The sequence below is a fragment of the Myripristis murdjan genome, chromosome 12 (assembly GCF_902150065.1).
Source record: "Myripristis murdjan chromosome 12, fMyrMur1.1, whole genome shotgun sequence".
NCBI classification, from domain to species: Eukaryota; Metazoa; Chordata; class Actinopteri; order Holocentriformes; family Holocentridae; genus Myripristis; species Myripristis murdjan.
In genome coordinates this window covers 8,452,353-8,466,998 of record NC_043991.1, presented here as the reverse complement: position 1 = coordinate 8,466,998, position 14,646 = coordinate 8,452,353, and the positions used below count along the sequence as shown (strand labels likewise).

General features: G+C 42.4%; 1 protein-coding gene across 1 annotated transcript in view; it reads right to left on the bottom strand.

Annotated features, from left to right (window-relative positions):
• Positions 1-14,646, bottom strand: part of arrdc1b (arrestin domain containing 1b) — a 41,433-nt gene that overhangs the window by 17,576 nt on the left and 9,211 nt on the right. The window contains exon 2 of the mRNA XM_030065590.1: positions 3,540-3,650. Coding sequence (XP_029921450.1) covers positions 3,540-3,650 — 111 coding nt within the window. The remainder of the gene's footprint in view (positions 1-3,539; positions 3,651-14,646) is intronic.

The window sequence follows — 14,646 nt, the reverse complement described above, 5'->3', positions numbered from 1 at the left end:
ATGTGTCCAGTACAGTGATGTCTTTTTTCCAGTTATGGTGTCTGGAGCTGCTCCTGTTAACTACACAGTTTTTCTTCCATATATATTTAAATATTCCACTCTGGGTTTTCGTTATCCGGTAATCACCGGACTATGACTGGTAAAATCTGCCAAAGTCCGGTAATTTTTAAATGTCCGGTGAAAATATTCACAATTTGAATTTTATTAAAACAGTCAATTTCCACGTAATTTTATTTGTAATTAAAAAAAAAAAAATAGACTGCGTGATCCCTGTCTCCGGTGTACCAGAGGGAGAGAGAGGGTTTTTTTCTGCAGAACCGGATCAAAACAGCGCAGCAAAGTCGCCTGGGGCAGAACAAGGTCACAAGACTGATGCGCATTGCAAGTTGTGGAGAGACACTTGAGACTTTTGATTTTAATTCAGCTGCTGAATTAAGTTTTTATTGCATCTATTTGATTTCAAGTTGGCAGCACGCCGCGTTATTAAAATGATATGAGCCCGTTTTTTTGTTTGCAAATTGTAGTTGCAATTGTATGCAACGTTCATGTTAAAAGAGCACAGGCTTGTGCAATATTTATTTATTTATTTTAGACGTTACGCACGTGAGTCAACTGACGGCACTAATTTAATTTGTTACAGCCTGCTTTTCAATAAAAAAGATTACGCTATAAATTGACATGCCTTGATATCATTCTTATATAGCCTGCATATAATTTTAAGCTCAGTAAATTCAGATAATATTTGACCGGAATTTCAAACATTTGTCCGGTAAATTGAAAACCTGCCGGTCACGTTGTCCGGTGCCAATTTTTTCTAACGGAATCCCTGATTTGCCCTGCGATGGACTGGCGACCTGTCCAGGGTGTTTCCTTGCCTTCGCCCTATGAGCGCTGGGATAGGCTCCACCACCCCCCCGCGACCCTAGTGAGGATAAGCGGTTTAGAAGATGAATGAATGAATGAAACCCTGATTCCACACATATCGAAAATGTAAAATGCATAGGTTCCTTGCCAGACACTGGGCGTTTAGAACAGCGAATGTAAAAGCTTTCATGAACCGGATTTTGTTTTAATCTCTAGTGTGTTGTTGCATCAGTAAGTGATGGAGTCGAAAGTTGCAAAACAAACATGTAGGCTATTTATATGAATATGGCGAGGATTATCCTTTGAGGTAAAAACATTCATTAAAAATGGGGGCTTCACAGTAAAATTTTTATTTGCTCGTAAAAATCAATAACTTTAACAGACGGTGACAGAGCTGGAAAAAAAGAGATGCGAGGCAGGCAGGTAATGGAAAGACAGGGGACTCAGGAATTTAAGGATAGATGCATGGATGGATGGATGGGTGGTTAGATGGATGGGTGGACAGATGGATGGCAGGTAGCTCCAGCAACATTGCAGCAGCCAAGACTGGCCTCAGTGCGTGTGTGATGCGGCTGCTCTCTTCGTCCATGTCAAATGTGTAGACTACCACTACGCCTTAGCGCAGCGCATTTTAAAGGCGAGGACAGGGGCTCATTTGATTGGTTTAAAGTGAATCGGCTGTGTCAAACCCACACCACGCCTTCTCTCCTCCCTTGCGCCGGTAGGAGGAACGGCGCACTAGATGCGCCAAGGCGCACGGCGTGCCAAACTTGCAAAATCCACTTGGCCACACCCAGGTGGCGCAGCGCAGCTGCGCTGCGCCCGCGCCTCGCCAGGTCTGCGAAACTAGAGCCCCTGATCTTACTTATAAAAGCAATTTTTGAGAAATGTATTCCATAAAAGTGCCTTATCAATCAATTCTTCTTCCCTTGACTGCGGGTTTATTCTTATTTCCATTAACCTTATGGTGCACTGAGAAATTATTTGTCAGATAATGCAAATGTATTTTATTTCAGAAAACGTATTCACTCTAAAACTAATAGAATAAAACATATCTTCTCTCTTCATAGCATGCCAACAGGTCTGCATGTCACTGTGAGAGGAGGGTTTTGGCTTTAACTTCCCTGCTATGTTGGACATTTGATCTAAGAATAGCCCCAACTTCCCATGCATTAACTAGAGGGAAATTACAGCAAGAGATAATTTAACTTAATGTAATAAAATCTGCTTAAGAATCACAAATCATTCGGACTGATGTGATAACATGTGGGAGGGAACTGAAAGGAGGCCGGAGCAAACTGTCAATCTCTCCGGTTGGTTGTGCACTGAACATTACATAACAGTATTAGACGCTGCAAAATATTAAATGCAACATGTCATTTAACCTTTTACCCAGTCTGAGACTCTTATTTTCATTGAAATCAATAAAAATCAGCTTTTTTTAATCTAAAAATGAGGCGGATCACTCCATATTACAACTTCCGTCAAGATAACGGCACTGGATTCAAGAAAATTGCTGGATTAGCCCGAGTTACACTGGGAAAAAGTGAAATTATCCATTTCTATTTTCAGAAATGACTCTAGGGATCTTTTCCCAAAGACACTCTGTGTGTGTGTGTAAGTACTGTGGAAGGTTGTCAGATTAAAATACATTTGCTTTCCACATGTATGGATCAGATGGAAAAAGCCAAGTTTGATTCCTCTGTTTATCATTGTATTATATTGCTGTTATTTTTTTCCCTATTCTGTTGTATTGAGGCAGTTGATGGGATTCTTGTATCTCCTATTAAGTCTAGATTACTGTATTTGAACTGCTAAGTAGCTGTGGGTGAGAGACCTTGAGTTAAAAATTGAGCCGCTTAGTGATGTTTTAACCAGTGCGGCTTACATGCTCTAATGCCCAACCCTGACTTACGTGTTGCAATTTGCATTTTCAACAGATTTCACGCATGCATGGCAGATTTCATCTTTTGGCTATGGGCGGTATCAACAACACATACAAACATGGGAGCGCACATACGCACAACAATAGCTTCTCTAAGCCCTCATTTCCGAGGGCTAGCTGGGTGTCGGTGCTGCGGGGCAGGGTGGCACCCGGCGAGCGGGGAGAAAAATGGTAACGTGGGGTCTGTGGAGCACGTCCAGCCTCATCATTAGAGCCTGTTAGACGCTGATGACCATGTCTCACATCGCACAGGAAGCATGCAGAGTGTAAGGCTGGAACATCCCTGCAGGCGACCATTACTCTAGCTGATTGGGGCTTTAACCCTTGTCTACCGGGCTGATAAAAGCTGCTATTACCATTTAATTCATTGTAAAGCTTAAGCCTGTTCCTGCGGATTCCCATAAACCAAATGAGGTGGAAGAGAGCCCTCACTTACGTCACACAATACCGATTTGACATGGTTGAAGAGGCTCTGGCATTTCACAATGTCCTCCAAAGAACGAGATAAATCTCTTTGTTTCATATATAGCACATCAGCAGAGAAACCAGTTTGTCTGAATGTCACATGCTCAGAAAGGTGCCGGGACATCACGGGAGGAAAGGCACACTGAAGTCTCCATTCATGCACCTATCGTTTACAGTGTTTGAATGTCGACTGTCACTGTAGGTCATCAGGCTGGTCTGCAGAATAAAGAAAACTGAATAACCATCAGGTCTTCATTGTCCTCACCTTTGTCAGCTACAGACAATGTGCTGTTGAAGTATTGCTCCTCCAGGCTCCACGAGGCGTCGTTCAGTTTGTTGGAGACCCCACATGAGCCCTGGCAGTTCACCTTGATGGCTGCAAAAAGACGAGAGCAAAGCGGAGTCAATCCCTCGTGCAAATATGACAGCACTGACATATTTTTCACCGATAGTTTCCCTGCATGTTTACTAGGGTCGACGTTACAACGTGCAACTTCCAGGAAATTAGTCACATGCCGTAAATTAAATTTTTTACTCTTGGAGCATTCCAAATGATGATGCAAACCAGTTTATGATTTCCAAGATGCATGAAAAGGTATCACATGTAACACCAGCATATGAAAATACAGGCAAATCTTAAATCAAGATGACAATAAAGAATAAAGTACTACAAATATTATGGCTTTGAAAACAGATGTTTTGATACTGTCATTTGACATTTTCATTGAACCTGTATAGTCCGACCCTGTGTACAACAGCAGTAGTGACAGGCATAAAACGACTGTTACTTTCAGGGGAGAAGCTTGGGGCCTCTGATTTTCCTACACTAAAAGCTAGCTGGATAATTTTACAAAAAACATATGACAAAAATAAAGTGCTCTTTTCTAAATGCCACTCTTTTCTGAATTGTGCTTTGCGATCAGAAGTATAAACCGAAGTCAACTTACTCCTCAACTGCTCAGTGACTATCGACTGGGATATTGAGACAGTAATGGCACTTTAATTCAAAGTGTGGCTCTCCCACTGGGAACACCCAGCAGCTAAATAGGTGTAAATATATGTAATGCAATATGTACTTAGCACCATATTTGAGGTCACGCTGTCCTTGCACCACGCTTGACAGCGCTGTGAAATGTAACGCTTAAAATGTCATTATATTACCTAGGGCAAATCCCTGCACAGCACAATCATCCTCGGTACAAAATCAACACCGAGTCAGTGTTTGTATAGCTGCAACACCCTTCAGAGTTAAATTAACACCCAGATCATTCACGGACAGCAGATAGGAGAGCCATATCAGCTCAACTCCCCAGTCCTCACTTGTCAACTCCAAATAGGCAATACTGTCACTGAAAAATCAACACTTGTAAACACTGGAAAATTTGCTATGTGAGGATTTATTGTACTCTGAAACATTCTGCTAATCCACGTGGACTCCAGGCTAACAAGGGCAGCCGGGGCAAGGCTAACAATAGGCGAGCAAACAAACCTGGATGAATGGAAAGAGATTTGTTCATAAACTGAAACTCCTTCACTGGGACTCAATCTGACAGATAACTGATCTGTGAGGGACACGGCCTGACCACAAACACAAAAATTGTGTGATGTGGTTATAAAGCAGCTCTGGCTCCTGCAGCACCCCCTGTGTGAAAAATACAGACCTCATCCCTGATTAGCATGAAAATGACTCAAGCAGGCGCACAATGCATGACGGCTTACTTAATCATCATGGGCCTTCAGTGATGGTCATGTGGACGCCGCTCTAGTGGTAAATAATCTATCAGAAAGGACAGGGAATTGTGTGGCTGTCAGCAGATGGAGGGCCCAGCTAACCATATGCATATGTTGCTGTGAGACTAAAAGTAGCCCGAGAATAAAGACCTTGTCGCCTAATTCAGTTTGTGCAGTTGACCTTGTTTGGCCCACAGCAGCACAGAGAGCCGTGTTTTAATGACTTGATGAAAATTTATGGTGATGATGAAAATTTCACAAGAATTGCACAATTAAAAAAAAACAGAGGCCGTTAGAATCCGTTTTATGATGATGCTGCAACAGGTTGAGAAATTCATTATTAACTGACATTACAGCAGCAGGCATTGCGACAATGACAGACTGGTGTTTATTAGGTAATGCTTACACTTGCAGTTATATTTCTAACCTGAAGTAATGACAAAAAGACTTTTTTTTTTTTATTTCAATCTTGGCAATGTGGATATGTGATACAAAATCAGGCGTACAACCTGCATGCAACTTTATATTTAACCCTTTCATGCATGAATTATGAAAGCCTGAGTCCAGATTTTTTTTTCTTATGTGTTTTTTTCACTTCTCAGGGCATGAATATTTCTGTGAGTCTCCATACTTCTTTCAGGATGCAGGACTGGTATTACCATGTCATTCTACTAGTATTAACATGTTTTCAGCAACAAGAACTGACAGTCTCTGCATAAACCTCAATGGAGGGGAGCAGCAGAGAGCACTCTAACAGCTGATGTGCAATTCCACCATAGAAACCATTGCATTTAGGAGAAAATGACTTTTAAACTGTCTTTTAAGCTGTCCACTGTAGTGACCGCTATGCGCCAAAGGGTTAAAAAAAAAAAAAAAAAAAAAAAATCTCAGCATAGCCATGAGAATAAGTAAATCTCAACTGTCATGATTTTGGTGGCCATGGCAACCTCACTGAGTCAACACAGGCATGGAACATGAGTCACAATAATGGACAGAGGGTGAAATAATCAACATAGGGGACAAGTCATAGTTCATAAGCGTGTACATCATTATTATTATTATTCTGCGCACATGTGTTTTCGACATTGGTCTCCTGGTTCACACTGGCACAGGATATGAGTTACATCCTGGAGCAGATGTTATCCCCCAAAAATCAGATAAGAGCACCAATTCGGAACTGAGCATGCCGGCCTGCAGTGTGAACACAGCCTCTCTCTCTCTCTCTCCCTCTCTCGCTCCCTCCCTCCCTCTCTCGCTCCCCCACTCCTATCCTGCTTTTCACTCAGCTGGTCTGAAAATGAAACCCTTTTGATAATGGCAAAGGAACACAGGCACACACACACACACACACACACACACACACACACACACACACACATACAGAGAGAGAGACACACCTCCCTTCTTTTAGAACATTCTCAAAGCATCATATCCCCTCATGACCTGAAATTGTCAGAAAAGCCGGAGGATTACGTAGCGAGATGGCCCGGTTCCCTGTACAGACAACAGCGTTCACTCAATATTATGACACTGACTGAGGTAGATGGGTAAACAGACAGACAGACAGGCAGATAGATAGATAGATAGATAGATAGATAGTAAGGGTATTTATTTATGGAAAACGTGTGCAGGTAATAAAACACCTTGCAAAGGCTATGATGTAAAAATGATGCTATGGACTATGTGTGAGCAGTCACTGGTTCACGCCCACGCAGGAGCCTGCGGTGGCATCACATGCACACACACACACATAAAAGTGGCAGATGGCGGCACTCTCCACTGGCAGGGCTGGTTCATTGGCACCATTTGGGGGGGAGGGGGAAGGACCTCTGCTGCTGGTAACAACAATAACCAAAATCTGCAGTGCACAAAACGGACTGGTGCCCTTCAGCCTTGTAGACTCACGTCCATTTATGTGCCCATTAATTAAACCATACAATCCGGCTTTCCAGCCATCTGCCCCATTCATGAGGGGGAATAAAGCCGTTCCACCCCACTTAAGCTCACCCATAGGCTATGCAGACACAAACACACACACAGACCCCACTTCACAGAAGTTATGGAATAAGTGTGGCCTGCGTAAACGTTAAAGAATGGGGGTTATTTACAGTTCTCTGTTGTGGAAAGCATAGGGCTTGGTCTCTGAGAGGTCAGTGCAGGGGTAATCTGTTAATATCCCCAGCAGCCACAGCAGCAGGAAGAGTGGCTGTAACAGAGCTGAATAGTGAATAGACTGTCATAAGAGACAGGCTGCTTTGGCAAAGAGACTCCCTGTCTGCTGCTGAATAATGGGCCGGCCTCTCCACAGCCACATGGAGCCAGATGGACCAGTAGTAGTGATGTGTGTGATGAGCCACAAATTCACACACACAGATGAGTTAGTGAGTATGCTGATGATCTGTCTCCGCATTTTACCACATATGTCCAAAGTCACTGCATGAGAATGTGTGGTTTTGCCAAAAATAATGCACTGCAAAGCTATAACCGTGAGTTCCACGTACAGAAACCTGGCAGCTCGAGCCGTTTTGAAAATGTAGCAGCATCACAGCTGTTGCATCCTGACTCCTATCACAGCGGCACAACTTCCAGCATGTCCACACTCCAGCAGCGGTGGTTCACGCCTTTGAAATGCCAGCATGAGCTTCTACGCCACAGGCTATCTCTCACCATGAGTGCCCCATGAAATTTTCACAACCTCAGGGAGAGTGACATATAGTAGCATCACTCCGTCGCTGGGAGAAACCCAGACGAGGGCATGTTCTGACTCAGTCGCTGGCTGGGATCTCTTGCCAAACACACTGGAGTCTTTCCAGATCCACTCCACAGTTCAATGAGAATGTCTGATGAGCAGGGGTGTGGGCAGGGAAGATACTGGCGTTTCTGATTACACTTGAAGAATGAGATTGTGTGGGGAGACAGCACCAGGAGAGACGACATGATCAATACTCTTTCCAGGCATGGATGTTTTAGCATGACTGGCCTGCATTATACTGCATTAAAGGGCGCCTGTGTCATCTGTGGTTTCTTTATATGGGTTAGAGTGTGTGTGTGTGTGTGTGTGTGTGCACGCGCCTGCATGTCAAGGACAAGATGGGGTTGGGGGTAACTGAGGACATAGTACTGATCAGCAGTGAATGAAGTACAGAACCCAATTACTTCATCAAAGTATAGATACTGGTCAAATATTACTCCACTACTTGTGCAGTCATTTTTTTTTTTACTTGAGTTAAAGTAACATTACATCACAATGCATTTACAGAACCTCGTAACTCTCTGAAACCACAGAATGAACGCACTGACTCAAAGCCTATAGACACGCCTATAAAAAAAATCCCCCTTTCCCACCACAGCTGATGAGTGTATGAATGACTTTTGATGGTGACTTCAGATGAAAATCTGTTGTGTGCTATATCCTGATGGGTATATCCTGTTTTTACTGCGTTTGACCAACGGAGCCTCCCAGAAGGAACAGTAAGGTCAAACCTCACACCTTTTATCTTGACTTCACATTGTTTGTGATTGCTTACTGGCATCCCCGATTTCCCTGACTGGAACGTTGTGAGGATTTTTTTTTTTTTTTTTCCCCCTCACACGTCTTTGTCTGGGTTTAAAGGGCTAATTTAAAGGCTGACTTTCCAACTCGTCTCCCCACCCATTCCCTGTGCAGGAATTCTGTCCTTCAGGGCGTTATTTTCACGAGAAAGTATGTGCTACTTACACAATACGGCTGCCTGCTCTGTCATTGGCTTTCCCTTACAAAGAGCCTCTTTACTCAGCTTAAAGTGATAATGGGGAGTCTTTACAGACAATCATTACTGCACACTCGCATGTGTGTCAATACCCAAGATCAAGCGAGAAAATTTACTCTCGCTACAAAGGCTTAACATTTACTTGGCACAGGCACAATTGCGTTTGAAGGGTGAAACCAATAAAGTCAGAGCTTGACTGCAGTCGCGTCACTGCATGGCAACAGTGAGTCAGCATGTGGGCTGGCAGGATGACCAGACATGGAGATAAACAGGGAGGTTAGACTGATAACGATAGCTTCTAATTTACAGTAATTCTGAGTAGAGTTTCAGCTGATCAGTCCAAGTACAAAGGAGCCACATTGTGTTTGTTTAAGGTCTGGCCTTTCACCAGAACAATACAGACTGAGGTGGCTCTTTATCCCTCAGCCAAAACAAGGAGCAGGCAGCGTACCCCGAGACAAGGGGGGAATTGTGTCTATTGGACGACTGGGATTTCGTCATAAAGGACGACTGGGATTTTGTTATAAAGTGGGTCAGGAGTATTAATAAGGAGATTAGAGAAGGCCTGGTGAATCTCTTGTGAATTGATCAACATTCTTTGCATGGAATAAAGGCTCCTAAGACGTCACACACGCATTCCAGCGTAATGAGACAAGTAAATGCCCAAAGCGGCCCAGACAGATTGGGCTGCCTGTCCGCCCGTCCAAAGTGATAAAGTGATATCTCAGACATCGCTGGTTTAATTTTGATTAAAGTTGGAGAGATGACACAGATTAGACCGTGTCCCGGTGTTCCTAATAAACCTTTTCCACAAACCTAGTGCTAGTTCGGGGCGGGTGCCTGTGCCAGTTCAAGAGCTGATTTGCTTTTCCACAGAAGAGAGCATCATTATGTCACCGTATGCGTCACTGTTTTCCCGACAATGCATCGCAGACATGCATGTTTGTCGCTTCTGTCCCAGTGCAGCGAGCAGGACGTGATGGGAAAACAACGTCCTCACAGCGGCTGCCGACCGGAGGAGTCTGCTTCTCGCTCACAGGCAGGATGAAGGACATCCTCCCACTGCGCTTGTGTGAGAGAAATGCTGTAAGAAGTGTTAAAGGCTGATGTAATCTTTCAACCAGCTGCGGTTAAATTAGGATAGTGTAATAGCCTAATGTGTCATGAGTGTTTCGGAGTGACTGACTCGACTTTTTATTGAGGTTTTACAGCATTCAGCGGTTCAAAATTTCAAACTTTGAAACACTTTTGTTGAAATAATTTTGGTGGGGTAATGCTTTTTGGCTGTTGACTAAGCAGATGGGTATACAATGGAGGAGAGGTTAAATTATTAAAAAAAAAAAAAAAAAAAAAAAAACAGAGGTGTTATGGAGGATGGTTTCTGAAATTGTGCCACTTAAAGAAAGGTATTATTTGCATGCCTCTATCATTCAGTGCAAGTGAAAGACAGAGCAAATTGGCATAAAAAAACACAAAATAATTCTTAAAAATGTATTCCGAGTCTTCAATAAGGCACAAAGGTCACAGGCCTCATCCTCTACATCATTCCTGACATCCTGACAGCCAGGTAATCCGATGCTACACTTACTACCTTCATTAAATCTTTAAGTGCTGCAAACAATTAGTCCTTCTCGTTTTCCCCGTATCTCCTCATGTCCCCCTTTCAATGCTTCTCAGTGAGACTCGACAAGCAGTGGCACCTGATCTTATGAGCTATTACAAATGGCTGTAAGGGAATCCCACACAGGCAGAACAGAGCCGGGGTTGTTAAGTCAGCGGGGCTCCCATAAGGCCCGAAATACTTGACTTTATGATGGAGAATGGACAGAAACCCGGCGCACAGAGCATCTAGAGTCGGTTGGGAAAGTCTCTTGGATGTCTAATTGGATGTCTAATTTGACCACGAGTAGAAGTCCATTCTAATGATAGAAACTGTCATTAGCACTTTAACTGGTCAGTGGTGAGACTCCTGTCATGAACCAACCCAGCAATTACAATGAACTTTAAATGCATTTTCTCTTCTATGTTTTGGGAACCATTTTGTGACCATGTTTGAAAAAAAATTTTTCACTTTCACATGTTATCCCTTCGATTTACCTTAGTGTCTGATTGTCTATAAATAAAATCAATCAATCTATCTACTTTTTGACCTGTAAGGATCTATTTCTAAATGTTTGTGTTTGTATCTGTTATGTCCTTGCATGCATACACGTCTGCAATGTACAGCCGCTGTACTTCCTGTGGATTGTATGTTGGTAAGCAAATGTAAGAGGCTTAGCCTTAAGGGAGTTACATCATAAAATGACCAACAGGCTTGTAATCTTCATTTTGCACCCACGCTCCTGCATTGCTGTGAATTTCAACATTTTCCTGTTCTAGGCCCAAATCCAGCCCGACTTCATGACCTGAAGTGACCCCCACTGGCTCGGTATTCACTCTTCCTGGGATTTATCAAGAAAAAAAAACATGTAGGAAAAGATACATTGACATATTAGCAATACTGCTGTGCATCCTCAACTGTACACATATGAGATGAAGCAGTGAGGGTGTGCAGGCGTATTCTTTTTACTGTCACGCCTTTAACATGAAACACTTGTTCAGGATTTCTGGTGTGTGTACAAAACAGCTCAGAACGGCTTTTGATGAAATCTGCAGAAATCAAATCAACCCTCCGCTTAAGTGTGGAAAATGTCAGCAAATTACAATATATTTAGCTTTACAAATTTTATTTTAGGAAAAGTTCTAAGATAATACAATTCTATGGCAAAGGAGATTAAATAATTTTGCAGAGTCATGTAATTTGTTACCACATCGGCATGTGACGCTGCTGACCATCACAAGTCATAGACCACAACTGTGGAGTCAGCAAGTCCTCCACTGCTTTCTTCCATGTTTATATTATGAAAGGATTATACCTTGTGGTCTCATGAGGATTAATGCTAAAGCTACATTTATGTGTGCTTTCACTGCTCACTGGAGAGGCTGAAGAGGATGCAACACGTGCAATATTTACTTGCACTGAAGGTGAGTGTGTTAGATATAGTGTATTATATTATATAATGCATACAAAGTAGTGTGTAATATATATGAGGTATGTGTATGCATGTGATGTAGTATGATATATAAAAGATGTTAATGTGGCATGCTATATGACATGTATACAAGATCGGGACGGTTACTTTTAATATGTAATCCAGTACAGATTACTGTGTACATGCTCCAAAATATAATCTGCAATGTATTCAGATACATTACTCAAAGTCAATAACTTAATTTAAATACATAATTATTATTTTTTGGAATACTGTGTTGTCCATAACTTAACTTGGTTTTCATGTCACATGACTTAATACAACATCTTTCTGTGTTTTTTTTTCCCACATTGGTTATCTATTTTCACAAATTGCAAATGCTTCTTTTTTGAATGCATGAAATTATCATTATATTATATATCATTGTATCTATACATTATATTAGTATTTTTCTGCTAGTTGAGAGGCCTCGATCCAAGCCCTGGACACCTTATTGGTGTGATCAACCACCACAACAGCTATGAGTCACTTCACCCTAAAATGACCTTGACACCTCTGCTCAGTCCCTCTTAGTTTGCACCGCATGTAACTTTCACAATCAAACTGAAGCTGGTGAAGTAATGTCAGTCCATTTCAGCTGCTACAATGCTGATTGTATCTCAGTGGTATAGAGTTTAAAACTATTAGATGTTTTTTTTTTTTTTTTTTTGGTCTTGCTGAGTTCTGTAAGCAGCCTTATAAGAGACCTTATAAGATAAAACAGCCTGCAGAGTGTAGAGATATTAGATCTATAGATATTAACTTTTTCTTGGACACTATGCTCTAATTATGAGCATATCATAATTAAGACGCTGAAATGAGTCAAGCCAGAGACAAAATGGTGACTTTGCTTTGGGCTGTCACACTGTCCTCATCTTTGTCCAAAAATGTAATCCTTAAATGTTATATTTTGCTCCAATCAGAGGGAAATTAGAATCCACTGAGAATTTCTCAAGCTGATTAAGAAGCAACATTGTCTTTTTTTTCCCAAGGACAGCGTAATTACTGAGGGACGTCTAATGCATAAACATTTTCAGAGTTAGGAAACAGACTCAAACTGACTATTGTCTCAAACAGTGACTATTTAAAAAATTTTAATCTTAAAGAGGAATACTCATCAAGATTAAGTTTTTTTTTTTTTTAGATACTGTCCAGCTGCTCAATGCATCTGTCAAATGATGTATCTGCCTAGATGATTTGCTCCAGCGCTTAATGCTTAAACTCTAGCAAATACTCACATTACATGCCGACTGATGGTAGGTCATTCATCTCCTTTTATCATTTTTAAGTAAATTTTAACTTATTCACATATAATTTAAGATTACTCTTTTTTTTTTTTTTGGCTTCACAGCTGCTCACATTTCAGATCATGCTATTTTCCTGTCTGCTAAGGTCTTAGCTTGCAGCAACGGAGCAAATGATCTGCACAGAGATGAGGGCGGTTTTGGTATCTATGTTCTAATCACTTGATTGGCGGGTTAACCAGCAGCCCAACCTTGCAAAACCTCGGTGCATTGTTTTAAGAAGGCAGGGCGGCCTGGTTGCTATGGAGACAGAAGGCCGCAGGTTGAACCCAAAGAAAAGCCAATGTGTCCGTCCCTGTTGGAGTGTCAGGCTCCAGGGTCCCTGATCCTTTCTGCCCCTGCCGCAGGTTCCCTTTAGTGAAACACACACACACACACACACGACCTCACAGGGACAGCAAAAGACAAAATGTTCAACTGCGTAAATCGGAAAATTCTCAAAAGTTAGGTGGTAAGAGCGAGGGCTGAGACTCGGGATAAGAATAGAGCACCAGGGGAAAGAGGCTCAGCTGCAGATGGAATGACTGGAAGCTTTCTTATCTCTTGCTCTGAGAGCTGAACGGGACACTGGCGGTGGACCGAGTCGCACACACCGTCACAAACACACAAACAACGGTTTGCCTCTAAATACAGGCTACAAGGCTTAAATCTGTGTGTCCAGCAGTGGGTTTTAATTCCAGCTCTTCACATGCACCAAAACCTCGCGGTAACCAGAGGCGGAGAGACAGCGATGCTATGTGTGCCGTGAAAAACAGAATGTGTAACATTCCAGAGGCACTTCAAGCCTCTTAGCAACCATCGCAGGCCCTCCTCCTCCTCCTCCTCCTCCTCCTCCTCCTCCTCCTCCTCCTTCTCCTCCTCATCTGTCTATAACACTATAGCCTGGCTCGCTGCACCCGGACACAGGTGTGTAAATTTTGCAGAAAAAGAGCCATTTCCTGTTATAAAGCGTAGACAACACATTCTGTAAAAGCTGTCAATATTTCGTCAACCAAAGCCTTTTGAGTACTTCACCATTTCAGGACTATAAAGATTACTCAAATCAATAATGAATCAACGTGGATTTTTCCCGTCAGCATTTTGCAGGATTTATAAATTATCAGGCTATATGCATCAAAGATGTCGCACTAATGGTCGATGTGAGAGTAAAAATCTAGCTGACCAACATGCAGCAGAGAAGCCAAAAATAATTTCCTCACTGAAGATGGCTAAGGATACAACCAAATGTATAGCACATTAAAACAAAAACTCAAACAAACAAAAAATCATTAGACTGAGGATCACAACAAAACCTGGCAGCAGCCAGACCTAAAGCAAACAGCACAGCAGGGTGTAACCCTAACAACAGAATAGCTTTGCCCAGCAGCGCTACAGCAACATTTAAAGTATTCAGGAGCTTCATCTGTGCCAGACAGTCCTCGGTCGGCATTTATGCTGCCCGACGATGGAGCCAGCCACTTGATTACAGCACTGAGTAAGAGCTGCTACCTCTGCCCAGTTATATTGAATTAACTACT